This window comes from Candoia aspera, chromosome 2 (genome assembly GCF_035149785.1).
Source record: "Candoia aspera isolate rCanAsp1 chromosome 2, rCanAsp1.hap2, whole genome shotgun sequence".
Classification (NCBI taxonomy): domain Eukaryota; kingdom Metazoa; phylum Chordata; class Lepidosauria; order Squamata; family Boidae; genus Candoia; species Candoia aspera.
In genome coordinates, this window is record NC_086154.1 from 140,811,146 (window position 1) to 140,838,547 (window position 27,402).

Consider the following 27,402-nt stretch of genomic DNA (forward strand, 5'->3'; position numbering starts at 1 on the left):
GAGTGCACAGTTTGGAAAAAAAAAAACTACATTAGAGTAATGTCTACTTCCTAGTCATAGATACTGTTGTGCTTAAGGCTGAGATGATTGATTGGCCAAAGTGCTACTGTTCCCATCAGGTACTTTACTATGAATGCCATATCCCCAGTAATATATCAGAATTGTAGCATCAGCTGGAGAAGAGTCAGAGACTCTTTTCTCATTCAAGTAGAAAGTATCAGTGGTTTTGCTGTTGCAACTTGTACTACACTGCCAGATAGAAAGTTCTTGGAAGACCTGCAGGCTTTGAATACTGCCACTGATCCTGGGCACCGATAGAGGTTGTTCCAGGCAGTCCCATCTCCTCCTGACCAAAATTGCAGTGGAGTCTCCAACTTCATACAGAATCATCAGTCATGAGAATCTGAGAATCTGGTAGGAAAGTTGAGTTGAACATTTGGGTTGACATTTCCTGGGAGTGACACAGCATATCAGATGTGATGTAGTAGAACCTCATATTTTGCCTTCTGAAAGGGAACTTAAATGGAAATCCTTGCTCTGCAGGATTTGATCCTGAAGCTAACTTTGAGAATATGGAAATAGAAATAACAGGATGTCCAAAGGTTGCTTTGTGGAAGAAGTAATTCCACACACTTTGTCTTCTCTTTTCTCTTATTATGATTTGTTGCCCCTAACCGATGTGTCCTTGATTGGTTATTTAGCAAAGTCCATTTACTTCACTAGAATGTGACCATATCTACTGTAAAGTAAGCACCATGGTGTATTCTAACATCAGGATCATAGAAGTTGATGGTTTGGATTCCATCACCTTGCTCCTCAGTGCTCTGAGTAGGAGGAGGAAAACATGTACTGTATGTGTGAATGAAGAGATTACAAAGGACTCTGTTTTCTTCTATGCTATAGAAGGATAGTAACAGTGAGTTTCTGATTCTTTAAAGATTCTTCCATGAGAAGTGTAAAGATAGCAAAAAAAAAAAAAAACATACATGAAGGCATTCCCTTTTGGAGTAAACAATATTATACAAAGTGCAGAAGAAGAGAAAGAAGTACTGTAGTAACAAAAGAAATTAAAGGCAGGTTAGAGAAAAGAAAAAAATGAAAATCTAAGTTATATCAATAACATTTACTTTACCTCTCCATATATTTCTATCCTTGCAAGGAATCCTCACTTCCATTACATCCAAACACTGATTTATACGTTACCTTTTATTCTTCTTATTTCTCTGAGGATCTAATCAACTCCATCTAACCATGACTTTCTTAGTCCCTTTCCTCTCAGCATTTCTTTCATATATTTGTTTTGCTATTAAATCTTCATTTGTTCTTTTTATAACCAAACCATCTCAACATACTTCTTTCATATTAGTCACTCACTTTTGTATTCAGTCCAAATTCATTCATCATCCATTCTTTCTTAGTACCTTCTCTTCTTGTTTTATCACACACACTTTTTAAGTTACCCATTCCCTCTATATTAATTTTATTTTATGGTTCTCCTAACATATCAATCTCACTTCCATATTAAAAGAGGGCAGAAGCACACTCTTACACATTTTTTGTATTTTGCAACACATATTCCCCACTATCTTTCTACCAGGATTTGTATGTCTTAAAATTTTGTCAATTTTAGAAAATAAGATACACAAATTCCCTTGCTTAAATTTCTTACCTTTTATGTGGAAATTAAAATTGTTCACTCCATTTCTCTGTCAAGATACCTTTGATGCGTTCATTTTCCAGTACATATCTTTGTTGCATCATACAATCTATCTAACATTCACTGCAAAACTTCAAGTCTCTGCCAACCACACAGCGCTGCCTGCATATGAAGGTACAGACATCTTCCCACGTCTGACCAGCACAGTTCATCAAAAAGCATACGTTACATATTTTTCTTTCACCTATCTGCATAAAGGACTAGGAAAAATGGATTTCAGGTCAATGAAAATGGTTATCAGCATGTTTTGTTTCAGAAATCAAATCCCAATTAAATCTGGTTGTCTGCTTTAGCAATGGATGCATTGAAAGGGAACCAAAAGAGTGTGATGTTCTCATTACAGCTTTTTTCCCCTTCAGGGTGATGGATCACTCAAATACCAACCGGATGACAACTCAGAACATTGGCATTGTTTTTGGGCCCACGCTGTTGCGGCATGAGCGAGATGCAGCTAGCCTGGTAGAGGACATGGTATACCAGAATCAGGTGGTAGAGCTGCTTCTTAACGAATTTGCTAGCATATTTGTGACCACAGGTGCTGAATGACTTTGTTGATGCTTGTCTTGGATATGGATTGCTTATTCTCAAGGCATATTGGATCACAGATGATCTATTTCTGAAGGAAGCATTGGTGCTGCAAAGCTCTCTGTACTACTCACAGCAGCACAGTTTGTCATCAAGTTCAGGACTATGTTTTACTAGGAAAAATGGATCTCTGCATCTTCCTCCTCCAAGATTTTTTACTTGGTCAAAGTTTTAAGCTGGTATACCTTAGCAAAAAGATGTCCTATTCATAGCCAAGTAAACAACAACAACAACTGGTGAGAACGTTAAAAGAGAAATCATATGGTTAGCAGCACATTGACTTTAGTCCCACAAATCGGACACAGCTGTTTAGATGCAGATTCCAATCCAGACAAATCTGTGAAGAAGAGCATTCAGCTTATTCCTTCAGTCCATACATTATTGTACATTCCATGTCCTTGGGAGAGTCCTTACGCGCTCTCTGTATAGGCTGATGCCCTTGTCATGCCAGCCTAGACCTTTACAGTCTCCTATCCAGTGTAGCAACCAAATCCTCTCTCTACTCTTGAAACCATAATCCTTCAGGATTGCTTTCACCAACTTGCTGCCCATCAGATGTGTTAGACTACAAATCCCATGAACTTCTGCTAGCACAGGCAAAGTCTTTTTAAGGAGATGCCTTCTAACTTATTATTAGGGCACATGTGTTTCCCCCAAAATAAAATTGAAATTCCCTTTGAAATTGCTATCATTTCTTGCCAAATAACCTGGGAATCATGGTTTCATCAAGGTAGTGTTTGACTATTTCTTTATTAACAGAACCCCAGTCCTTTACAAAACTATAGTTTAGAACTGGTTTGAAAACAAACAAATATGACTCTGAATCCTCTGGCTCACACAGCCTATGACCTATCTTTCTCAGTGAGATTTGTGATTGGCCAGGGAAAGTGTTCTATAATAAAAAGATTGTTGGACGATCCATCTCTGCTGTATTGTTTTAGGCCAAATGTGGCATTTTAGGGATCTCGTTTATCTTTTAGATGTGTATTGAGATGAGTTGGGGAAAATTCATTGTTGCTGTTTTTTTTCCTAGCAGATATTTTATTCCTTTAACTATTTTATAAATGTCCAAACAAGAGGAAGCTTTCTTTCATCTGTTCACAAAAAAATATTTAATTTTTGCCAGCCTTATAGCTGTTAATTGATGGATACCAACCAAAGGGAAAAAACATGGTCCCATTACCTCTCTCAATCTGAATCTCATGCATAACTTCCTTTAGTGCTCCCAAATCATCTCATCTCCCCATCTCATACAATGAATCCTCCGAAAATCTGACTTGCATTAGAAGAATCAAGTTCAAAAAATTCATCACAGGAGTGCTGTGATCTACACCAGTGTTTTTCAACCTTGGCAACTTTTAGATATGTGGACTTCAACTCCCAGAATTCCCCAGCCAGCAAAGGTCGAGAAAGATTGACCTACACTAACGAAATGAGACATTGCTGGCCTTAGGGGAAAGGTTTCATTTTTTTATAACTGATGGTTTCATATATGGCACTTAAAAACCTGTTTTGACTTCTTAGCATGTTTTCAGCTTCACAAATAAATCTTGATAATAATTCCGTTGTACAAGCACGTCAGGAAGCATGACCAGCCGCCTATATCTTAACAAATACGCCAAGGAGGAAATTGGCCAGAGACTTCAGATGCAGCTTTTCTCACATTTTTCTCAGGTGCTTTAGAGATGTCTGTCACCAGCAGCTTGCTTAAGCCTTTCTTGACCATTGAACTGTATTCAGAACATAAATAGTGCATATATATATATATATATATATATATATATATGTTTGTTTGTTTGTTTGTTTGTTTGTTTCAAATTTCTTTCACCGCCCGTCTCCCCCAAAAAGGGGGAATGTCTCCTTAGCACTGAACTACTATGGATGCTCACTGAGTGCTTCCACAGTAGGCACATGATCCATTTTCTTCCCCGAACAAGGCTAGGAAATTCACACTGGCTGGCTGTGAAGGGCCCAGCCAACCAGTGCCCTGAAGATCTGGTGCTGGTTTTCACTAGAAATTTGTAGACTGCTAATTAGCTGCTCTTTGTGTCACTACAAAACCACAGCTCATATGTAGGACTATGCCGTTGGTTGCGATGCCAGTAGAGGAGATTATTACTTTGATTCTTTGATGAAAAGGATCACCAGGAGGTGAATCAGATCAATGTAAGAATCAGATTCACATCTGATCCATGTAATGAAAACACTCAATTTCCAACATTGGATTGCACAGCGAGAATAGGATTACCTTACTGTACTTGTCTGGGCTTGAAAGCTAAGCAGAGTTAGACCTGGTTAATATTTGGATGGGACTCATTAGGAAACACTACAGCTGTTAAGTTAGATTGGAAAATCAAAAGAACATCCTGGAAGAAAGCAATGACAAACCACTTCTGCACCTTTGCCCAGGAAAGATTGGTGTCATATTCCCTCCGCAATAATTTGTCTGAGAAGTGCTAGCGACTGCTAATCCCTGTTCCTCCCATCGCATTCTTGGCTTGTTTCCTCCCACTGAAATCACCATTCACCTCCTGGTGATCCTTTTCATCAAAGAATCAAAGTAATCTCCTCTGCTGTGGTTTTGTAGTGCACCAGATCTTCAGGGCACTGATTGGCTGGGCCCTTCACAGCCAGCCAGTGTGAATTTCCTAGCCTTGTTCGGGGAAGAAAATGGATGTGGTCCTGGGACCGGGGGTTCACTTTCATGGCCTTAAAGAAAAGTGAAATGTTTGGGGACAAGAGCGGCTGTTCACCAAAATGAAGGCTTAGTTGATGACCCTCAGTGTCTTGAGTGTCTTGCTATATTTATTAAATGAAGAGTTTAGCTTTGCTTTCATTTTTTTCCTGAGGAAATATGTTTTATTAACCTTTTATTGGTGCTTTTTTCTCTAAAAAAGAGAGCGAGAGAGAGAGAGAGATTTATAGGTAAAAAATATTCGCACTCATATATACTATATACAAACTATCAAAATACATGTCATCATGATATGCCTAGAATTGGTTCCCCTGCTTTATTACTTCCCTTTATCCCTTCCCACAGATGACAATCACCAGGGAGAGACAGGCACTGGTTTGGCTTCTAGGCTAAAGTATAACAGAAAGCTAAAAAAGGAAAGCTAAAACAGAGACAAGGTATATTCTTTGGTTTCTTAGATTTAACTTATATTTTTGCTATGAAGAAGATGCTGGCGGGGGGCATTAGGACAAGTACCACAGTTCATACGCAGAACTATGAGAGAAGATGCTGCCTCAATGGGAGAGGCATACCTTCTTGGTGAACTCAGCCCCTGACATCTCAGATAGGTCTCCTGTCTGAAACCCTGAAGAGTCCCCATCAGCACGTAAACAGTTCTGAGCTAGGCAGTCCAAGGTTCCGCTTTGGTACAAGATAGCTTGCTGTGTTCTGCTGAGCATGTCTGAAAGGGGGATCCCTATTTTTCACTTGCTGGAAACAAACAAACACCAGAAATTTAAGTGTCTACAGACAACGCCGGCTCTAAGGCTTAGAAACGGAGATGAGCACCGCCCCCTAGAGTCGGACACGACTGGACTTTACGTCAAGGGAAACCTTTACCTTTACCTTAGGAGGGATGAGCATATATGCCACAATGATATCCCTTTAAGGTTACGATTCTCCCTCCTACTGTATTGTCTGCCTCAATAAGTCCCACTGTGTTCCCTTTGCCCAGTCTGCTTGATGTATATATGACCTTGGAAAAACCAGGAGGGCAAGAACATAAGCTTGCTGACAGAGCACATACTCTTCATGTATGAATCTATGTTAGGTCAGATAAGATCTATCTGGCCTGTTCTCTGCTTGCAACTGCCCAGGAACTAAAGCTATGTGAGAGCCAAGAACTGAACTTTGAAGCTTAAAATTCAGTTCTTGGCTCTCACATAGCTTTAGTTCCTGGGCAGTTGGAAGCAGAGAATAAGCCAGACAGATCTTATCTGACCTAACATGGATTCATGAATATATGAATATATATGAAGAGTAAGCCTTTTCAGGTGCTCCAGATCTAAGGTTATCAACACACAACCAAAATATCTTTGTAGAAGGAGCAGTAGGGAGAGTTTCTTCTTTGTAACACCATTGATACGGCAGGATTTCCTTTGCCTTTCTCCAAAGTTTCTTTGAGACTGGGGGTGTGCACATGGAGGGAACTGACAGGATGAAAAGGATAGAACTGTAGGCTGGGTTAAGAAGTGAACTCAATGTTGGGTGTTTGTCTTATAAATTGATTAATCTGAACTACAAGAATATTCTTTTGTTCCATAGGCATTTTACTCTTATGTGCCAGTTTGTCCAGCTTTCCATTTAACCCTCTGTAATGGACATGTGTTTGTGGTTCAGGATTCTATTTTTGCCCAATTTCCCAGTTTCCCACTATGTGACATTACAAATCTTTTCACACTGAAAGGGCACCACAGCCAAATCCAGCTCCCTGAGGAATGTATCTGTATGAAGACTGAATTTGTAAACATATGCTTCCCACATGGACCTCTAGTTTTTTAGATATACATCTAAGACATCTTTATCCCAGCCCTCAGAAGATACACACATGGAACTCCTCTCTGTATGGGATCATGGGCATAAATTTTCCATACATCCTCAAACCACATTCCAGCAGAGCTAGTCATATACATGACTAGGGCTGGGGAAGGGCCCTTAAATGTAAAACACAGTGCAGAGGGGACCTTTGATGCAGTGTGGCCAGGTATTGCCTACGGCAAAGAGGAGGAGAGGCATGTGTGAAACTGTTAGGTAGGCAAACGTGACTAAAGCAAGGGTTCTGGCAGGACAACAGATTACGTCCACCTTCCCAGCATTATACCTTTGTTAGATTGTGGATTTTATGGCAAAAGATAAATTGGCAGTACTTAGACATGTGAGGTTATTTTTGCTAGCTTTGCAGATGGGTGGGAGGGTCAAATGTGGGAATGGACCTGCATGTGTCTATAATTTATTAGTAGATGATCTGAGACTCAGCAGCTTCCAAGGGTGGGACAGCTCTTGTCCTCCAGATGTTGCTGGACTCGTTAGCCCTAACCAGCATGGTCAATGGCCAAGGAGGATGGGATTTGTATTCTAACATCTGGGACGGTTCTACAAGCATGCTTAAAAGATCCCATGTGGCAACAGAGGTAATTCTAATATACTGCTCCTCCAGATGTCTTTCCTCCCCTGTGAATTTTAAAGGAAAGATGTATGAACAGGTATGTATCTAAACCTTACTTTTATAAATATATCCGTGATAAAAGACTTGAGGTACCCCATCAACAAACTCTGGGACACTGTGCAGGAAATGCTTTGTAACATTCTTGTTTCCTAATAGATTGAGGATTTTGAAAAGAGGCACTTGGGGAGGGATGTGGTGTTTATCAAAAATACTGGTTTCCTTTGGGAAAGGGGAATTAGTGGGAAGAAGAGATGAATGACCACAGATAAAATCTAGGTAGTCCTGAGTTCTGCTTTTCTGACTAAGAGACTGGAATTAATGCACTTCCTTTCCTATAGCTGCCTATATTTCAGCCCATTCCATCAGCAGATCAGCTTGTCCAGGGCGTCTGAGTATATAAGGCAGATGCTATTTTGTACCAAGGAACCTGGATGTTACTAGTTAGCATCAGCTCTCTCCCCGGTGAGTTCAGCCCAGTAAGAGGCGTGCTTGTCTCTTGTATCAGCCTGATCCTGATAAATAGCAGTCTTTGTCATCAGAGCCTTGTCGAAACACACTAGGAAAGGGTATTAAGGAACTGGTTCTCCCCTGCCAACGAGTTCAGCATGGAATTCATATCCCCCACTGCCATGTTGGTTGGGCCACCGGGTGGGGTAGGACTGAGGGCCTCTGCATCATCAAGGATGGCTGTGAAGTCCAAGTGGGTGTTTTCTAAGTCCAGAGTGTCCAAACTATTAGACACCTGCTCCTCTGGCAGATAAGAGAAAGAGTCAGATTTAATGGCATCCAGCCCAGGAGCATAAGCCCCACCTGGATCCTCAGCCACACAGCTGGGGGGCTGATGGTGCCTTTGATGGGTATTCATCAACTTGTGCCCAGAAGCTTTGCTCAGCTGCATGTGCATTGGGATGGAAAAACTTGCTTCTTCAGGACTATGAAGAGGTGGTAAGCGCATCATGTGGTGGGGGCCACCTTCATTGGGGGCTTCATAAGAAGGGCTGGCTTGATAGCTCAAGTTGCTTTGTCGATTCAGTGGCTTTGGTCCACCAGGTGGGTGTGGGACCATCCTTGGATTATAACACTGGCTGTTGGGGCTTGAAAGTGCTTTGTTTTCCATAGCTTGTGATGGCCTGGCAGGGTAGCTTGGATACTTTGCACCAGGGTAAGGCTGATGTTGCTGGCTGTGCCCATTCTCTGTGCCATCCACGCCACCCATGACATTGCTGACTGGCTGCTCCCCCCACATCAGTGCTTGCTGTGATTGCACATAACTCCGTACCATCATCTCCTTGACTTGCAACATTGGGGTCTGGGATCTCCTGCTTGGGGGCTGCCCCATGCCATAACAAGAGCCCTGCTGGCTTTCAGGCTGGTATCCACCATCTCCACGGACTGGCTGAGATGGGTTATATGACACCTGCTTCATGCTCTGGCATGATGCAAGAGCAGCAGGGGCTGCTTGGAACTGTTGCTCGGCTTTGATGTGCGCCTGACCAAACTGGAATGTCCCCTGTTGACTGTGGTTGGCAGGCTCCGCCCCCATGTGCTTAGCATCAGAGACTGGATACTGGGTGGAGTGGCACTGCCCCATGCCAGGGAGTGATGTAGGATTTATCCCTGAGCTACTGCTGTCCCACTGCGGTGCTGTGTGGAAAGCAACGTTCATCTGGCACTGAGACTGGATGTAGTCCGGCTGCTCAAAACCACCCTCTAGCTGCTCGTGGCTTGCTGGACTCATCTGCAAGTTGCTCACCAGCCTCAGGGTGCCTCGGTGAGCCAGACTGCTCTGCAGCTCCATGGCTGCTGCTTGGCACGGATAGTTCCGCTCCTGGTAGGCGAGATAAGGTTCCATCTCCAGCACTTCCTGCTCGCCAGCCGGGATGGTGCTCTCCATAGCGGCAGCTTCCAAAAACACATTCTCGCTGATGCTTGGTGGCCGTGGGGAGAAGAGGTGATGGGGCAGGTTGGCCTCGGTGCTCCCTGTCACTTGTCCACCGGCTCTACCTGCACCCGCTGGGCTCATGTTGCTGAGGCTTTTGAACCTTTGCACTCGTGGAGCAGGGTGGGCCTCAGCCACTGTCTGCATGGGGTCGCTAGCTCGCCGGCCACTGTGGCTCAGGTGGGGACGGAGGATTCCAGTGCTACTGTAACCATGGTAATCATTAGCACTGCGCTCATGCACAAAAGGAGGCAAGCAGGAGCTGGAATAATCCCCTAATAGATTCGACTGAGAGGCTCTGTCCATATGGGGGAGAGGAGTAGGCGGTGGCCCACCGGTCGCAGCAGCGTATTTGGCCTTGAGGCGGTACTGCTGGGCTGGGGTTAGGTTACCCAGCCCTGGAAGCCCTCCGCAGTGGCTGGCCTCACTGGAGCGCCTCGAGGCATCGGGGGATATGGGGTCATACATGTCTGGTGGGCCTACGCCATTGGGGGCGCCCCCTGCTGGCGGATAGGGCGACACCAGGGAAGAACGACGGCTGACGGTGTAGGCCGAACTGACAGTGCTGGTAGTGCTACCTCGGCGGTCCCCTGCCACGGTTAGGGAAGGCAAATCGCTGGATGAGAGCTCCATGATGCGCCGGTGAGAAGCAGCTGCTGAGGGGCCCCCACACACACCAGGGATTTCTCTTCCAGGACCTGCAGGAAGACAAAGCAGCCAGTTAAAAGGACAGAGAATATAATGCCCTTATTCTGTATTTTTTTTAATTTCAAAAGATATCATATTGATAAGTGGAAAAGGAGAATCACTAAAGACATACAATTAATACTCAGTATAACATTAATAAGGACGCGGTGGCGCTGCGGGTTAAACCGCTGAGCTGTCGATCGGAAGGTCGGCGGTTCGAAACCGCGCGGCGGGGTGAGCTCCCGTTGCTCGTCCCAGCTTCTGCACACCAAGCAGTTCGAAAACATGCAAATGTGAGTAGATTAATTGGTACCGCTTCGGCGGGAAGGTAACGGCGTTCCGTGAGTCATGCTGGCCACATGACCCGGAAGTGTCTATGACAACGCTGGCTCCAAGGCTTTGAAACGGAGATGAGCACCGCCCCCTAGAGTCGGACACGACTGGACTTTACGTCGAGGGAAACCTTTACCTTTACCTTTTTATAACATTAATAATAAATACTCAACCTTGGGCCCCCCACCAAAGTTGGAAACAAAAAAGAACTTAATGTAAGTTTTCCAGCCCTGCCATCCGGGGATGGTAGCATTGGCGTAAAATAAAATAATCTGCATTTCCCTTCCCACCAGAACTGTCCTGACTAAGCAAGAACCATGCCGAGACGAGGAAGAAGTCTCTAGTGTTTTATTACTGCTATAGTAGACAGAAAATCCTACCAAACTGAAGAAGCGTGGGAAAACCCAGACAGATAAACCCCAAAACTCAAGGCGGGTCTGTTCTGTGTCTCTTTGAGTGACAGCTCAAACTCTCTAAACTATGCATGTGTTTTCCCCCCTGGATAGTGGCCCCCTCCTGCTCACCATCAGTACTCATGACAAGAACACTGTTGCTCTACTGGTATTACAGACAGCCTCCTTACTAGGCCTGGGAAAATGGGGAAAGGGGGTCTCCTCCAGCAATTATTAGCCCTTGCCCCCAGGGGCAGGCCTCCCCTGGTCTTGGGCCGCCTTCAGGCCTTTGGCTCCGCCTCTTATTGGACCATTCAGGAAGCAGGTCTTCGCAGGAAACTGCTCTCCTCCCGCTGAGTTCAGTGACCATAGAGCTTCCTCTATCCTGAGGCTTGAGTGTCTGACTGGTGTGCTCAGGGCTGCAACTGGGGGCGGGCAAACATGTGCCCTGGGCGCCACGCTGGGGAGGCACCAAAATGAGCACTGGGGGGGGGGCACCAAAATGGGCACGGAATCCGTGTTTGCCCCGGGTGAGAGAGACCCTAGTTGCGAGCCTGGGCACGCTGGACGTGCATGATGCTCCTGGGGCTTCAAAGAGACAAGGCTTCTCAAAACAGCAGCTCTAAGTCAGGATGTGACAGAAGGGGGCAGCACGCAGAAGAGGCTTTAACACTCTCTCCTTCCCACTGCATCAAGACTTCGTCAAAACTTCTGGGAGGGGAAAAGTTTCCTGGGTGTGTGGAGGAGTGTCCTCCTGAAGACCTTGGAGACGAAAAGCTGCCCCCCTGCCCGTGCAGCCTTAGAAGGGGCTTTAACCTTATCAGAAGCCTGCTCAACATCTGGTCTTGGTCCTGAACACCTTCCCAGCTGTGCTTTATTGGGCCACACAAATGATCCAAATATTGGATTGGGCTACACAAATAACCTGTGTGGCCCAATCCAATATTTGGTTTGGAGTGAATGCAATAAATCAACACGAATTAATAGATTCAGAATGTCCTGTAAGGTTTACTCGTCCCAAGTGATTTTTACTAAAAAAATAAAAGGAGGGGGAAAGGAAGGCAAAATTTAGAGGTGAGAGTTGGGGCACCTTTAAAGGAAGAAGAGTGTTTGGAAGAGAGCTTTCCCGTCCCTCCTAAAAACATCTCAGAAAAGCAATTCCAGCTGCCCTGATTTGGCTGCTCCGACTGTCCTCTTGAATAGCCATGTTGGTGATGAAGCTGTTCATTGCATTGCCTTCCAGCGGGTGGAAATGTGCTTTAGCAGTTCCCCCAAGCCTTCCCCACTTACCTGCCCCAGGGATGGAAGGAAGTTTGACCCCCTTCATTGAGAGGGGCTTACGCAGCTGCTTGAGTTTGTCAATGCGCAAGTTCTCCAGCTTGTGCAGTGCCGACAGCCCAGATGTTCCCATGGGCTCAGACGGTTCCTCCAACGCTGACAGATCCTCTAAGCTGCCCCCTGCATTTGCGTTCATCTCCACGCCACTGTCATTGTTATTAGCGCTGCCCAAGGGGGAGCGTTCGCTGCTGCAGGAGGACTGACCCCCAGGGCTGGGCTGCGGCTTCTGGGCGGAGGTGGAAATACAGAAGCATCATATTGTTGAAGTGATGGTTACAGATCAAGTTTGCTTTCTGTGCTAACTACTTCACATTCCTTCTTAAGGTGTGCCTTGGGCAGCAAGCCAAAGATTTGTGAGAAAGAGGAAGGCTTTTTTTCTTAATGGGGCTGCTGACTTTGATTAATAAATCCCGTAATGAAAGTGTTAATTAATAAATGGGAATAAGCTTGAGAGACAAGGGCAAAAGTTAATCAGTGGGGCACTGAAATTAAAGTTGGCTTAAGTTTTCAAACTTTCTAGTTTCTTTTCCATTTCAGCTACTAACTCTTCCATCTAGGCTTTCCTCACTAGCTCTGAACATGATTTTAGGCCATGTAATCCTTTCTTGAGATACATGCTCAATGGTTGCACTGCAGATTGAAACTGGAATGACACTCAGGTCCTTTCTTTCTGGAACTGTCGTTCTGTTACGGAAAACAGGTAATCTCTACCTCACCAAAATAAATGCTCAGAATTTTTTTGGGGCGGGGGAGAGAACCATGATAGTTAAATAGCGTATAGGCCTCAAATAGCAGCTTTGGGATGGGAAAGGTTTTTGACAGAAAATAGGGAGAAAGATTTAAATGCTCGGTGTCAGTCCTGCTGGACAACTGCTACTGAATAAATAAAAATGCTACCAGTTTTAGCTTTGCTTATTGTTTGATCCTGGAGCTAGTCTTTGAGGAAATCTTATCTTATTCTGTACTTTAAGACCAATTTTCTCTCTCCTGTCTTTGGAGATAACAAGTGCACATGTGACAAGTGCAACACGGGTACACCTATGCCCAAGGAAATATATTTGTACTAAAGCTAGCCGCAAGTTTAAACTAAAATTCTAAGGCAAAGTAATTTGAATTCTGCCCATAGAAAAACTAAAATGGGTGAACTGTGCAACTTGCGTGTGTGTGTTTTGCAAAATGAATTCTGCTTTCAGTAACTGTGGGGTGGTTGCCACGTTGCAACAAGTCTCAGTTGTTATGTAATATATCAAAACTATACACCTCAGTTAAAAGAAATCTGATTCAAATTTCTCTGACTGTTGAAGTGGCACAAGGTCATGCTTTCAAGCCCCTTCCCCTTTTAGAGACTTAAAGACTAACCCGTGTTTTTATTTAACACAATAAAAAAGATTCTTAGGGTGACGCACACATACTATACCAATTTCTGAACATATACAGTTCAGATGTGGAAAACAAAGTGCTTTGATTTCTCTTTCTTGTCTCCAGGTCTGCTTTCCATATGTGTAGTTGTTTGTTAAAGAACGTTTCACACATCTTTGTTTTTGCCATAAGAGTTAAGTGATGTGGGAATTGGCCTTTGGTGTGTTCTCTGAATTCAAGAAAGTCTGGCCCTAAACCCAACCTCAGTATTTCCCCAACCTGCCCACCAAACACCCCTTGTAGTCTAATGTCCGCTTCTCCCACCCTTCTCTCCATTTCCTCCCCATGCTGCTCACCACGTTAGCATCAGGTACCATGAGTTTGCCCTCTTCCTTCCTGACCTCGCTATCTTTCTCTTGCTTCATGTCACCATGGAGAGCCAGAGCCCGACTGGTGGGTACAGTGTCTCCACGGTGCTTCTTGGTGACATGTGCGTCTGGCCCATGCACTGTCTTGACATGCTTCCGCAGTGAGCTGGGATCTGTGTAGCGTTTGGTACAGCCTGGGATCTTACAGACATAGGGTTTCTGCCAGAATACAAACAGGCCATTAGGATACAGGTGGAGCATGGGGTATTGTCGGGGCACAGAATGCTGCTTTACCTTTTTTGCATTATGGCAAGGCAATATATACCCAAGACCATATGGTGTGCCTCCTTTTTGGAGCAAGTCTACATCAGGCCCTAAAGTCAAGGCTTACCTCAAACAGTTGTCCATACCTCATTGGAATGTGTCCGGTTCTGGTGCTTGGCCCGGTCAGAAGCATTAGAGAAAGCCTTATTGCAGCCCTCATGCTCGCAGACGTAAGGCTTCTCACCAGTATGGGAGCGCAAGTGGGTCTTGAGGTTCTCCAGCCGTGAGTACGCCTTATTGCAGCCTTCAAACTGTAAGATAGCAAGGAGAGAGACTTGCTGCGTGGTAGAAGGTGAGCCCTCTTCAAATCCTCATTTGTGGTTTAGCCAGGTTAAAACGTTTCCTCATTTACTCAAATTCTTATCTTATTCTGCCTCCTGATTCTAGTTATCTGGTAAATTTCATAGGCAACTTTATCAGCGAAGCCAATTATAATCCTGTACAAATCCTACATATAGAGGTTCTACAAGGCAACTTACAGTCAAGGTTGATGGAAAAAGTGCCTGGCTGCAAAATTCCAGTGTGATGTTGGCATCACAGCTTTCGATGGGAATTCTTATGCAGGAAGAATTATATCTTGAAAGCAAGGCAGCTCTTCCTAATAGCTGAGGTTTATTTTTTTGCAAAATGGCCAAACATATATTGCATGCACTGAAAACACTGGGGTGGAGTGGGCTTGGGGTTAGCAATTTATTTTTTCCAGGGGCTTTTGTTTCTTCAGGAACTGCAGTAGCTCAGGGATTGTGGCACTGACTGAATTACGATTTTAGTACTCTGCTTTGGTTGGATGAAGTGCTGTTTGGCTTGTGGTGTTCTTAGTATTCTGGGGCCGGCAGAAAATAAAGAGGATCATGAACTGATTGCAGAACTAACTGGAGCGTCTGGGGAGTAGAAACAATATCAAGTGGAAGTGCTCTAACCAGCAGATCTGCAGCCAGCCACAGTGCTGCAAAAATGACAACACAAGTGCAGTGATGTCAGGGTAGGCTGACCATATTTCCTTGAGACAAAAACGGGACATTGGGATGGCAAAACGGGATGGGGTTAAAAGGAGGCGGCAGCAGGCTGGAGAAGCGCAGGAGAGTGGAAGGTGGCAGCGAGCTGGGACGGAAGGACAGGAACGGAGGCAGCAGTAGGCTGGAGAAGCACAGGAGGGCCGAAGGTGGCAGCGAGCTGGGGCAGAAGAACAGGAATGGAGGAGTCCCTGACAACCTGTTCCTCTCTGGCATGCCCTTTTATTTTATTTTATTCCCTCCATTTTGGCCTGAGACCCAACCGGCTGAGTGCGCTTTTCCGACCAACTTCCACTGCACTGATTGGCGGCAGTGACTCTTCCTTTTGCTCACCGCCAGCCAGCTGTTCCTGTGGTTCCGCTCTAGGTTTCCCGCCAGATTGAGAACTACTGCCAATGGGTAAGTCAGCCTCCTTTTCAATTTCAATTTCATTTTTTTCCCGCTTTTCCCAATAAAGGCCCCAACGTTTTTTTTAAAAAGGGACAAAATTGACATTTATATTAAAACAACAGGACAGTTGGGAAATGTTAAAAAAATGGGACTATCCCATTCAAAACGGTACGTATGGTCAGCCTATGTCAGGGTGCAAATCCTACCAGTTATGTACTTGCACCCTGATGCCTGATGCAAATGCAAAGTTTATGGCATATGTGTCATGACGCCATGATGCATATTGGTCGCCTGCCCTCCCTGCAGATGCCCATGGCTCTAGCACCCTGCCTCTCGCTTTAGATATGCCAGCCAGTTCAGATGCCAGCTGTTTGTGCTTGTCCGTCTTACTGTGCACTTATGAGGCTTTTCTCCTGTGTGGCGCCTCATGTGGACGACCAGCATGTACTGAGCTTTGAAGGGTCGCTGTTCCCGTGAGCAGTCGTGCCAGTGGCACACAAACTCCTTCTTTTCTCCGTGGATATGCTCATTGTTAATGTGCTGCAATGTTAGAGAGAAAGAAGCACAAAGACCAGAATTAAGTGGCAGCAACTACTTCAGAATTCACCCAATTTCAGGAGGAGAAGTGGTTTCAGGTTCCATCCATTATACGCAGGACTGCAAACTGGCGAGATTAAATCGAATTATTTTTTTTAAAAAAATTGCTTTACACACATGTAATACAACGATCCAGTAGTGTTTGTTACACATGTCATGATGGTTCTTGTATCCCTTTTAATAGATTAGCCATTTCTGGGTTAATGTACTGGATGTTTGTTTTGACATTTTGACATTTTACAGTATTATTTAATTGTTCTGTCTTTTCAGCTTGTTGGCTGCATTGAGGTATGTTGCTTACAGGGCTATAGTGAGAGGTAATTAATAAAGGAAAATTATAAAAGATAAAAGTCTGGCTTTTAAATCATATTAGAAATTGCATACTTCTAGCTCCTAATGTTGGTCTGCTCAGCCATGAAACTCCTTGGGAAAATAAATCATATCGTAACCTATTTTATAGGACTGTTATGAAGGGAAAAAATGGCATGATTGCATGCAAGTCTTTATGGAAAGGAAGGGCACAAACAAATTTCTATGATCTTATGCATTAATAAAAGTAACATTCTTAGCAGCTTGAAAGAAGTGGACAATCTTTCACACGTAACAGATGGATATCAAACTGTTTCTTAGCTTTGAACAGAGATGAGGAACATAACATAGGGCCAACTCACACTGTAAACTTCAGTTGGTGTACTATTTTTTTAATCTGTTCAATTAAACACTGAAACTCTGATTCTCAGAGACTGCCTGGACAAGTCCCTGCAGTTTTCTTGGCAAGGTTTTTCAGAAGTGGTTTGCCATTGCCTCCTTCCTGGGGATGAGGGACAGTGACTGGCCCAAGATCACCCAGCTGGCTTTGTGCCCAAGGCAGGACTACAACTCCCGGTCTCCTGATTTCTAGCCTGATGCCTTAAACACTACACCAAACTTGCTCTCGTACTAAGCATACTGTGCCTATAATTCTGTGAATATTCTTAGTGCCTTCACCATACTACAGTTCCCCAGTTAAAGCCATCTATTTTAAAATTCCCTAAGAAAGCAGAGACTGGGCTTTCCTTTGGGTTCATCCTATGAGATCATGGTCTAGTGGTGAAGGCATCAGGCTAGAAACCAGGAGACCGAGAGTTCCAGTCACGCCTTAGGCATGAAAGCCGGCTGGGTGACCTTGTGCCAGTCACTCTCAGCCCAACTCACCTCACAGGGTTGCTGTTGTGGGGAAAATAGGAGGAGGAAGGAGTATTAGGTATGTTTGCAGCCTTGAGTTATTTATAAAAATAATAAAGGAAGGATAGAAAATAAATAAATCAAATCAAATCAGGAAGGCTGAATAACTCTGAAGTCTCCACATTTCTGTGCAGCCTTATGCTGCAGACCCAGGAGATCCACTTTGGTGTCACTTTCTTATGCAAACAAATGTTGCAGAAGTCACAACCTTACAAAGGCAGAGACTGCCAACAGAATTCTCTATCATTACTGATGGTTAATACTTATCCCGCCTTCTCACCAGAATACTATATAAAAGCAAAACAGGGTTCTTTCCGAGATGCATTTTGAATAGCTTATTGGAACAGGGCCTTTTCCAGTCTACTTAAAGGCCCCCCTCCAACCCTGAACACACTGTGGCACCCTGTCAACTCACATGCACCAGCTGTTCCTGAGTGTCAAACTCCTTGGCACATCCTTCCCAGTGGCAATTGGTCTCGTATACCACTTCAGCTTCCACCTTCCCGTCTTCCTTCTCCAATTCATCCCGTGGATCAAGCACACTTAGTAAGGGGTCCTGGGATGGAAATAAGATAGAGTGCATATTCAAAGATACTCTGGGAAAATTCACTAGAGATTTTCTTTCACTTCAGTTCACCAAAAGACAGTTCTCCCCACTCTTACTCCAACAAAGGTTCCATGATTGAGTCTCCTCTTAGTGACTTCTTACCCACCATATGGCTGATGTGCTTTGATTTTGGGGCAGAGCGAGGAGCCATCATTCCCTAGTTAAGCACGTGTTTGGTATGCAGAAAGGCCTAGATTCAGTCCAGGGCATCTCAGGCAGTAAGGCTAGTAAGGACCCTGGATGATGGTTGCCTGCTGGATTGCAGAATCAGGCCGCCTCTAAAGTATTTCACAGGGCTGTGCAGAGACCTGGATTTCAAGGGAAGAAGGTGATCCAAAACCTGTGTGGGCATGCCTGTTGCACCTGATGGCAACTTCTTAAAGAAGCCGAATCTTGGGCTTGTGCCACAGCACCATGTGATCCCAGGAAAAGATGTGTTCGATTTAAGGAGGTGCCAGTGGGTCCAATGTATGTGCCCACATGTGCTCCAATCCACCTTTTCCCCTTTGAACCCAGATCAGTGCACCAGGCTAAAATTTAATCCACTGGAAGTGTTTTTCAGATGGCCCTGAGTGGCATTCCTTGAATGAATAGACTGGGTGAAAACATAAATCATTTGCATGGGCGGGTGTCTTTTACTGTCAGACTAAGAAACCAATCTCTTGCCATACCGTTACTGATTTAATTGCAGCCCTAAATAACAGTATATTAAACAGTCCCTGCAGAATGTGTTGTGCCGGCTGTCTCTCAGCGGAGCTTCACCACTGCTACAGATGCCCCAGCCAGAGCAGACGCCAGCCAACAACCCAAGCCCATGCAGATACTTATGGTGGGATTCTTCTCCTATGTGGCACTTCCTATGGATGAGCTGCACTATCGAACTGTTGCCCTTCTTCACACATTTTTTTTAATCTAAAATGTTTTCAATTTTTTCACATGAAAGAATTCAAACCTAAGAAATTTCCCCAGCCTCCCCTCAGGGAAAGCTTTCCCATGTCCAGAGTGGTTCTTCTCTCCACTATTAAGAAGTCAAAAGCAGCGATGGCGTGCAATGGCCATACTGAGATTAATTGAGCCACCTGTGAGATATGGGGGTTGAGGGGAGAATCACACCAGCACGAACGTTTTGTGTAACACTGTCTGTGAGAGAGATCAGTCTCTGGTCACTCTCTTCCTCCTCTTCAACCCAACGAGCCAGTCCCCGGGCAATGGGTGGGGAGAGGGGGGCATCTGTGGGCCCATGAGCACATTGCCGTGGCCTGCTGTTACCTGTGTCCCCGTAGAGGCCGGGCTGGAAATGTCACCCTCCGAGCACTCCTCCAGGCACTTGGTGCTCAGGGCATCCAGCGGGCTACCCAGGCTGGACTCTGACTTCAGCTGTGGGAGAGAGACGGCGAGAGCTCCAGGTGATGGCGCCCCCTCCAGCTGTGGCCCCAGCCCCAAACACTCTCCCTCTGGTCTCCACAGCCCCCCATTTTCCTCTCCCAAACAAATGCAGTGGATCTCTCTAAGCCTACCCAGGGTGCTGGGGCACCCCAAGGGACTTAAGCCTTTCTGATGGCAGGTTTTTCCCTCTCACTCTGTCTTTTCCCTCAGGTCTCAGTGTTCTGCATAACAAGCATGCTGCTGCTGTCTTGGAGGCATCTGGTGTCTGCCTGCTTTAGGGTGGCAGGTCGCAAAGGGCTAGATGGGCACCCTCTTACCTGGCAGTGCTTCAGCATCCCACGGGGGGGTGGCATATGGTGCATCACCCCTGGCCGGCCAGCCACGTGTTCATGAGGCCCACAGGGGACTGTTGTGGGGTTGTGGCCAAAGGACATGCCTTGAGGTTTCTGGAACCCAAGTGAAGGGCTGTAGGGATGAGAAAAGAAAGCATGAAGCAACTGTTTCCCAAGAAGTCATTTGCCTAGCGTTATAAGAGTAACAAGGGCTACGTTTGTGCGCTACTGATTTCACAGCAGTGCAACTAAAATGGTGAAGGTGCTGTGGAAAGAAAATGCAAGTTCCTGAGACTCATGTGGCTCAGAGTGGTAGGCGGCAGTATTGCAACCAAAACTCTCCCTGGGACCTGAGTTGGATCCCAGTGGAAGCTGGATAAAATGAGCACCCAGCCTGCTGGGGAAGGTGACAACTGGGGAAGGCAATGGCAAACCACCCCGCTATGGTCTGCCAAGAAAACGTTGCGAAAGCGGCGTCCCCCCAAAGGGTCTCGGTGCTTGCATAGGGGACCTTTCACCTTTTTTTCACCTGGGACTCTTTGGGTTTTTTTCCCCTTCTTCTTTAAAGCAAGGCAAATTTCTAGTTCTTCTCGGCATAAACCTTGGGGCTGCTAAAACTTCTGATGGGGTATGCCCGAAAATTATTTTGTGCCTACAGTATTTTGTTCAAAGTATATTTGTTTCCCATTCACATATTTAGTTTATCTTACACTCAGCAGACTTATCCTGAGTATGATTCTGCTGCTCTTCTGGTTTTTACTATTTACGGTTTTGTCTTTTGTTTTTTCAGTGCTCTGGTCTTCTTTAAGAAGCAATGTTATGATACCTTGACTGTAATTTACATATACTCTCTTCTTCTTTCTTTCCTTCTCTCATTTTCTCTGCCCGTCCACCTACTGGACAGCGATAATAGTTTTTCTCTCATAGCCATCTTTTTGAAAAGGTGGCATAGAAATCTTTTAAACCAACAAACAAATTCAGGTGAGTCTAAAGCATTGGGTAATTAAGGGGTAAGTTACCAGGATGACCTTGGTCAGTCCTAGCAGGCTGCCCAGTTCTGTGGCTGGGTTTGGGATGGAGTTTTCAACAAAGATCAATCTTGGCTTGATTCTGCTTCAGAGTGGCTCTAGTAAGGCATTTGGTTGATGCCACTTTGGGAAGGCATCTATCTTTCTGCATAACATGGGTAATGTTAATATTAAACTAAGAAGGCTCCAACTTCCTATACAAGTCGGCAATTGGCGTTGCAGTCCCTGGAGGCTGTCTACCTGAAGGACATGTCTACCTGACAGTGCCAATGGAGAGGTGCCCGTAGGAACCCCCAGCTGAAGCACAGCGAGAGTTGATGTAAGCCACCAAAGAATTGGGAGAGGTGCGGATGACAGTTTGCAGGTCAATGCTGGCATCTGAGAGTGGAGAGATGGACAGGGCCCGCTTTTTGGTCAGCTTTGCTGTGCCCCGGGGTGTCGAAAAACGAGTACCTGGAGAAACACAGGAAGAACAAAGACAATCAACCCCAGGACTGTTGGCATGAATTGGCAATGGTTGTCCCTGGTTTCAAGCAGGATTCTCTCCTAGTCTTAACTGCAAATGCCAGGAATTGGCCCTGGGATCTTCCACCTGCTAGCATGAACTAGATCACAGAGATATAATTTTGCCAAGAAAGAAAAACTGATTTGATCTGGGAGGAGAGATTCTGATATGTGATCAAGGTTACACCAGCGTGATGTAGTGGTTATGGTGTCAGCGTAGGACGAGAGAGATCTAGATTCAAGCCTATCTTCAGCCATGGAAGCTCACTGAGGACCTTTGGGTCTCTCTCTCTCAATCTCTCTCAGCCCAACCTACTCACAAGGTTGCACATGCAGGGAAAAATGAGAAGAGGCAGGGCTTTCTGTGTTTCCTTGAAGCCCTGGAAGAAAGGCAGGATATAAAGCTGACAAACAAATAAGGGAAACATGAATAAAACATGGAAATGCATTTTTCCACATGCCTAGTTTCCTGAGATGAGATGAGATGGGAAACCTAAAGCCCTTTGGATGTGACAGAACTGTAGCTCCCAGCATTGGCCCTTGGCAGTGGCTGATGGTAGCTGTAGCATGTAGAAGGCCCCTATTCCCCACACCAGTCTCCAAGGCATCGTGAGGCATCCTGAGAAAGAGCTTTTCAATCCTTGAGTTACACCTCACCTCTGGTCCAAAACCTAAAGGATTATTTTTCCATGGGGTTCTCTCAATCAAATCAAATCAAATCAATCAAATCAATCAAATCAATCAAATCAAATCAGTTTATTACAGCCATAAGGCCAGATACTGTAAAATATCTAATAGTAGAGCTGATAAATACATCTATGTATGTAACAGAAAAATAATGAGTATAATAGGATTTAAAAATAAATGAGAACATATGTAATAAAATAAAAAAAATAGTATTATAAAAAAGTGATGAATAAATGAGTATCCAAACTTAATTGATGTGCAATGTATTGTACAGATGGTAGCACATAACTGGGAGACTTGGGAGGATATTTTTGAGTCCTTGCCTGAAAGTAGTAACAGTAAATAGAAATCACACTTCCTGCCCAGAAATTTCTTTAGGATCAGATAAATGAAGGTGGGATTCACTCAGTATCTACATGTCAGGCTTTCAAAATAAAGAGAAGGTTCTTTTCCCATTCTTTTTTAAAAGACATTTTGAAAGGCTGACATTCTTAATTTTAGTAACATTCATGAGGTATTTCTTTTGTACTGATTCTACAATTTTATTTATATTTAAATGATGGTTGTACAATATATACCACATGGACTTTATTTATTATGAGCCTTGAGCTACTAATGGTGGGATTTCTCACAACGAAATAAATGTATAATTTATTATACATAATAAATGTATAAGATCTGCCAGGATGTTTCCTAGAATTCTTCAATGAATTAATGATATTAAAATATCTATCCTCTCTCTCTCTCCCCCCTCGCTCTATCTATCTTTTAAATAACTTTGAAACTGAAAGGCTGCAGGATTTATTTTTAGTTATTATGATTCAAAATTTATTTTAGCTTGCTACATGAGTGTTTAAGTTTCACAGGGTCATATTTGTGGCTGTTTATTTAGGTAATTACAGTATTACATGTTTTTTTGCCATCGAAATAATTCATAAAGCAAAAAAGCAGGGGGAAAATGTAAAAAAGACCACTAACTGACTGATTTGTCATGTGGAGCAGTTCAAATCCTTGCTAACCAAAAGATTTCCGAGTCAGGTAGACACTTTTTCTCCAATGTGCCTGCAGAAAATTCTGCAAACAGAAAAGTTATACTGGAGAGACTTCCTCCATTATGCAGGGCATCAAGTGGGCATCCTAGAATCTGTAGAGGCCAAGGATGCGGCAGTTCACCTGCTAGGGAAATCTCACCTCCCACACCAATATGGAAATTAAATGAACTGGATTGAAAAGGGTACCTTAGATAAAATCATTACTATTGGGGAAAGGAAGAGGATATATTGGCTGATCATTTCATGACCCATGTCCACTGAAGATTCCCACAGTCCCCTAAAAAACTTACCATCAGTATGAGAAGGATGTTCGCCTCCAGGTACCAATCCGTAGGTGTGGTGATTCCCCACTGAGTTGGTTTGGTGGTAATATGGTAAATCACTGATGCCTGGGAAGGGGAGGCAAAACAAAGCAAGCCATAGATATGTAGGGAAAGATATAGAAGGGGGGGACAAGTAGATGGAAAGAAACATGGGAACTGAGACATCAATCAGGAAATGTCCTGCTGGTTAAACCAAAGTTCACCTAGTCTGACAATCTATTTCTATCAGTACTTGGATAACTACATCCAGAAATTTACAAATGAGGCATACAATATTGGCTTTTCCCACTACTTGTCCAACATACTTGTTCTGAATTTAGCAATCCCATTTAAGCTATTATAATGAACAAACCAGATGCACCACAAAACGTTGCAATGTAGACTGCAACTTTGTTCCATTTTCTCATTCCCACCCCACAGCTCATTCCCACCACCAGTTCTCCATTTTCCCACCCCACAGCTCCACCTTCCTTTATATTCCAGTAGGGGCAACTGAGTTTCCCTAATCCTCACTAGGCTGTTTTGAGGATGGAGGTGAGGATAGAGGAATTACCTCTGAAGTTTATTTCCTTAAAAGTTTATTTTTCCGCTTCTAATACCTCTTCCTTGTGTGTAGGATGACATTTTGTCCTACATAAGCAATAACATTTTCCTGCTAAAGACATTATGCTGGGGTCTTCTGCACTTGCTTCTATCTATGGCACAAACATGGCCTTGCAACCTCTTTTCTCTGCCGTAACGTTGCCTTCAGCAAGATCTGAATTACCTCTTATCTAACATTACGAGTTCTTCCCCTTCAGTGTGTACCCACTGAGATATATCTGGTATAGCTGGGGCACATAGCACTACTTTAGGCTCATTGAGCAGCAAGGAAACCTCATAGACTTGGCTGGGCATCCAACTTGAAGTGAACCTGTACATGTCCTCACAACGAAAGCTCTGCAAAAGGGTTTCCACTGCAAGCTTGCAAAGGCTCTTAGGCAGGCCGACAAGGAAAGAGCCCTGGGTGCTTAAGAAATCGGGAAAGCCCTCTTGGATAGGATGTTATTGTCACTCTCTGAAGTCAGGCTCTTTCAGCCAAACTGACCTTCTACCATAGCGCTTGGTTGCCCTTGCCCATGGAGAGGCCGAAGGTAGCAGTGTTCCATGTAGCTGTTAACTGGGGGGTTCATTGGATTGAACATGATTTGTCAGAGGCTGAACACAATCAAAGGAACATCTGGCAAGGTGGGCTAGAAAGTAGCACTGCTTCTGTTGAAGAATCCAGATCTGCAAGAGAGACAGACAGCATGCCATTATATTGTGTGTGTGTGTGTGTGTGTGTGTGTGTGCAGGGATAGCATTTAGGTGATGGGATAGCTGTAAGACGCAATCCACCAAGTACCTGTTTATCTGAAAGGATTCTTAGTTTGCAGGATTGTCAGGGAGAGGAGAGCCGTTATGACGTAGTGGTTAGGAAGTCAGACTAGGGCCTTGGAGCCTTAGATTCAAATCCTTATTCAGGCTTGAAGCTCACTTAGGTGACTTCCAGGTGGACAGTTCCATATTAAGATTTAAAAGGAAGAAGTAGGGGATAAATACAGAAGAGTTCCAAATGGAAGACAACAAAATCTGGACTGTGCCTTCTGTAAAATTCTGTGAATGAATCAAGATGATTCCACTGTAAAATCCTCATTTAGAAGCAAGGCACCCTTATTCTCAGGCAAATAAGGACTGAAGAAGGACTAATCACTTGCGGAGGCTTCTGATGACCAGAGATCTGTTTTGCAAGACGTATTCATTTTAAGTTTGTTTTTTGCACAATCCAGCCTGAGAAGACTCACAAATTTAAGTTTTGCATCCTCAGCAGTTTTGGGTGGCAACCGTGCTATGTGCTGGCACAATAACATACTGCCCATTTTTGCCTTAGCTGGGATTGCCGAGCTTCTGAAAGGATTTATGTGCTTTATTAATTTCCAAATAGAACCACCTTTCCATTACCCAAGACACCATCTGCATCTCATTTAGTGTATCGCAATAACCAGCAATGCTTTTGGATTCCAGCAGAGGGAGCCAGTTCTTAACACTCTTAACAGCGTCAGATTTACTAAAATGATATCCTAGCCTGTTGCTGCTAAAACAGATTGGCTACAACATTCACCATCTCCAATCTGCATAGCTAATTGTGCCATCTGAAGATGGCAGGAGTTGTAGTCCAAGGCATCTGCAGGATATGTGATGGAAAAGGCTTACCCTTTAAAGCCAAAGGCCATGCATGACAAATGTGAATATTCTTCCCCACTCCCTGTTAGATACGCAGCTCCTCTGTTCCTACTCCAAAGCAACTGGCAACCATCCAGGGATGCATTTCATTAAAAATAAAAAAGACAGATGCTACTGGAGATATTCTCTACAACAGGACAATTTGCCTTTATAATCTACAATCTCAGTTCTTAATATTTGAAATAAAAAATTACAAATGTTCTTATTTATCACATTTCCATCTTATGCCTTAGAACTAAAATTCTCTCCCGTCTCATTTTAGCTTCAAAACAAACCCTGAGGTAAGTTAGGCTCAGAGATCATAATTGGTGCAAGATTAACCAGTGAGGCTTTTTTGGCTGAGTGGAGATCTGAATCAAAATTCCTCAGCTTTTAACTGTAAACTATACCGCCAATTCTGTTTTGGAGTATTCCCTCCCCATCCCCACATGCATGTTTTTGTCCCACTTTTTCTTTCATTTTCCCAAGTACAGTAGTAAGAAGTGATTGCAAAACAACCTGGAGAACGATACTAAATACAGTATCACCTTGCTCTAGAATGTAATTGCAGTAACACTAGGCTTCTCTTTTGCACCTCTGGGCTGTGATGATCCTGGTTCAGCCCCATGTTTTTGCATCCCCACATGCTACAGTTTAAGGGAGGTCTGTGACAGCTGAGCTGATGGCTCCAGAGGAAATGGCATTATTTCTTCTGGAAGTTTAGGATGAGGGTTTCCCTTGGAGACAACTTGCCCCGGCTCCTTAGATGCCCCCTTTCCATCCTAAGGGCAAGGCATCTTTGTCCCTTTCCACCATCCTGCCCAATGCATTTGAGCAGAAGTTCAGTTGCTGCAAGGCATGGCGACCTTTGACCTTTTCCTTGCTGCACAAACCATTGAGGATGGAAATGGGTGTTGGCTGGAGGGCCACAGTCTGGACACCCCATTGGCTGCCTGGAAGGCACACTGGTTAACTTCTTGATCACAGCAATGAGGGCCCTTCTGGAGCAGGGCAAAAAACCTAGCTGTATGGAAGTGCCATCGGGCTGATCTATACTGATGTTTCCCCCAGGACTGTAATATCTGGCTCACTTGCCTATCACATGATACACTCCCCAACCCATTTTCCTGATATTATTTCTCCTTCTCTCTAGTCTGTTTTTTCCATCCAAACTACTTTGTCCATGATGCTGCTTTCCAGGGATTACTAATCACGTGTGTTTCAATCTTACTTTCAAAACTCAGATGAACAGAAGTGACATTGAAGATGGAGAATATGTTCTGCATCATGGGATTGGGGGAAGGAACATGTGGGAATAGTGTATTATTTTACTCCCCACTTATGGGACTGTGCAGCTCTAAAGAGCAACACGATTTAGGCAGAGGTATGCAAAAGGGTCACAGGAAGAGGGGGGTCAGCAATTTGAGACCGATTATATAACAGAAGAATTCCTTGAATTCCACTAGAGATATGTGTAGCTGGTATCAGATTTGTTTTAATCCGAGATGGCAGCATGATTCCCCCCCACCACCACCACCCACTTCTGGTATTGGGGTGCTATTGGTGGCCTTCTGCACATACTTGTACTGAAAACAGAAATAGTAAAGCATGTGAGGTTTCAACCTCCATCTGCACCTCCCCCAAGAGAGTGGGGGCTCTGCTATGTTGATAAATAAGAACCCCAGAACAGCAGCTCAGTTTGAAAAATACGCCAGCACACTAATGACTCAGAAATGAAATATGGCTCTGGTGTATATCCTGGCCTGGCAACAGGTATCTCAGGATTCAAGTTGCCA

The 27,402-nt window shown here is 44.3% G+C and overlaps 1 protein-coding gene across 1 annotated transcript; it reads right to left on the bottom strand.

Annotated features, from left to right (window-relative positions):
- Nucleotides 1–7,379: 7,379 nt before the first annotated feature.
- Nucleotides 7,380–24,625, bottom strand: GLI1 (GLI family zinc finger 1). Its single transcript, XM_063293917.1, has 11 exons — nt 24,453–24,625; nt 23,333–23,431; nt 21,057–21,252; nt 19,757–19,904; nt 19,323–19,430; nt 17,862–18,002; nt 16,016–16,165; nt 14,309–14,473; nt 13,887–14,117; nt 12,124–12,397; nt 7,380–10,119 (listed from the first exon to the last, which is right to left on the bottom strand). The coding sequence occupies exons 1-11, from the start codon at nt 24,547–24,549 to the stop codon at nt 8,039–8,041; spliced, it is 3,690 nt and encodes a 1,229-aa protein (XP_063149987.1). The 5' UTR covers nt 24,550–24,625; the 3' UTR covers nt 7,380–8,038.
- Nucleotides 24,626–27,402: the final 2,777 nt, after the last annotated feature.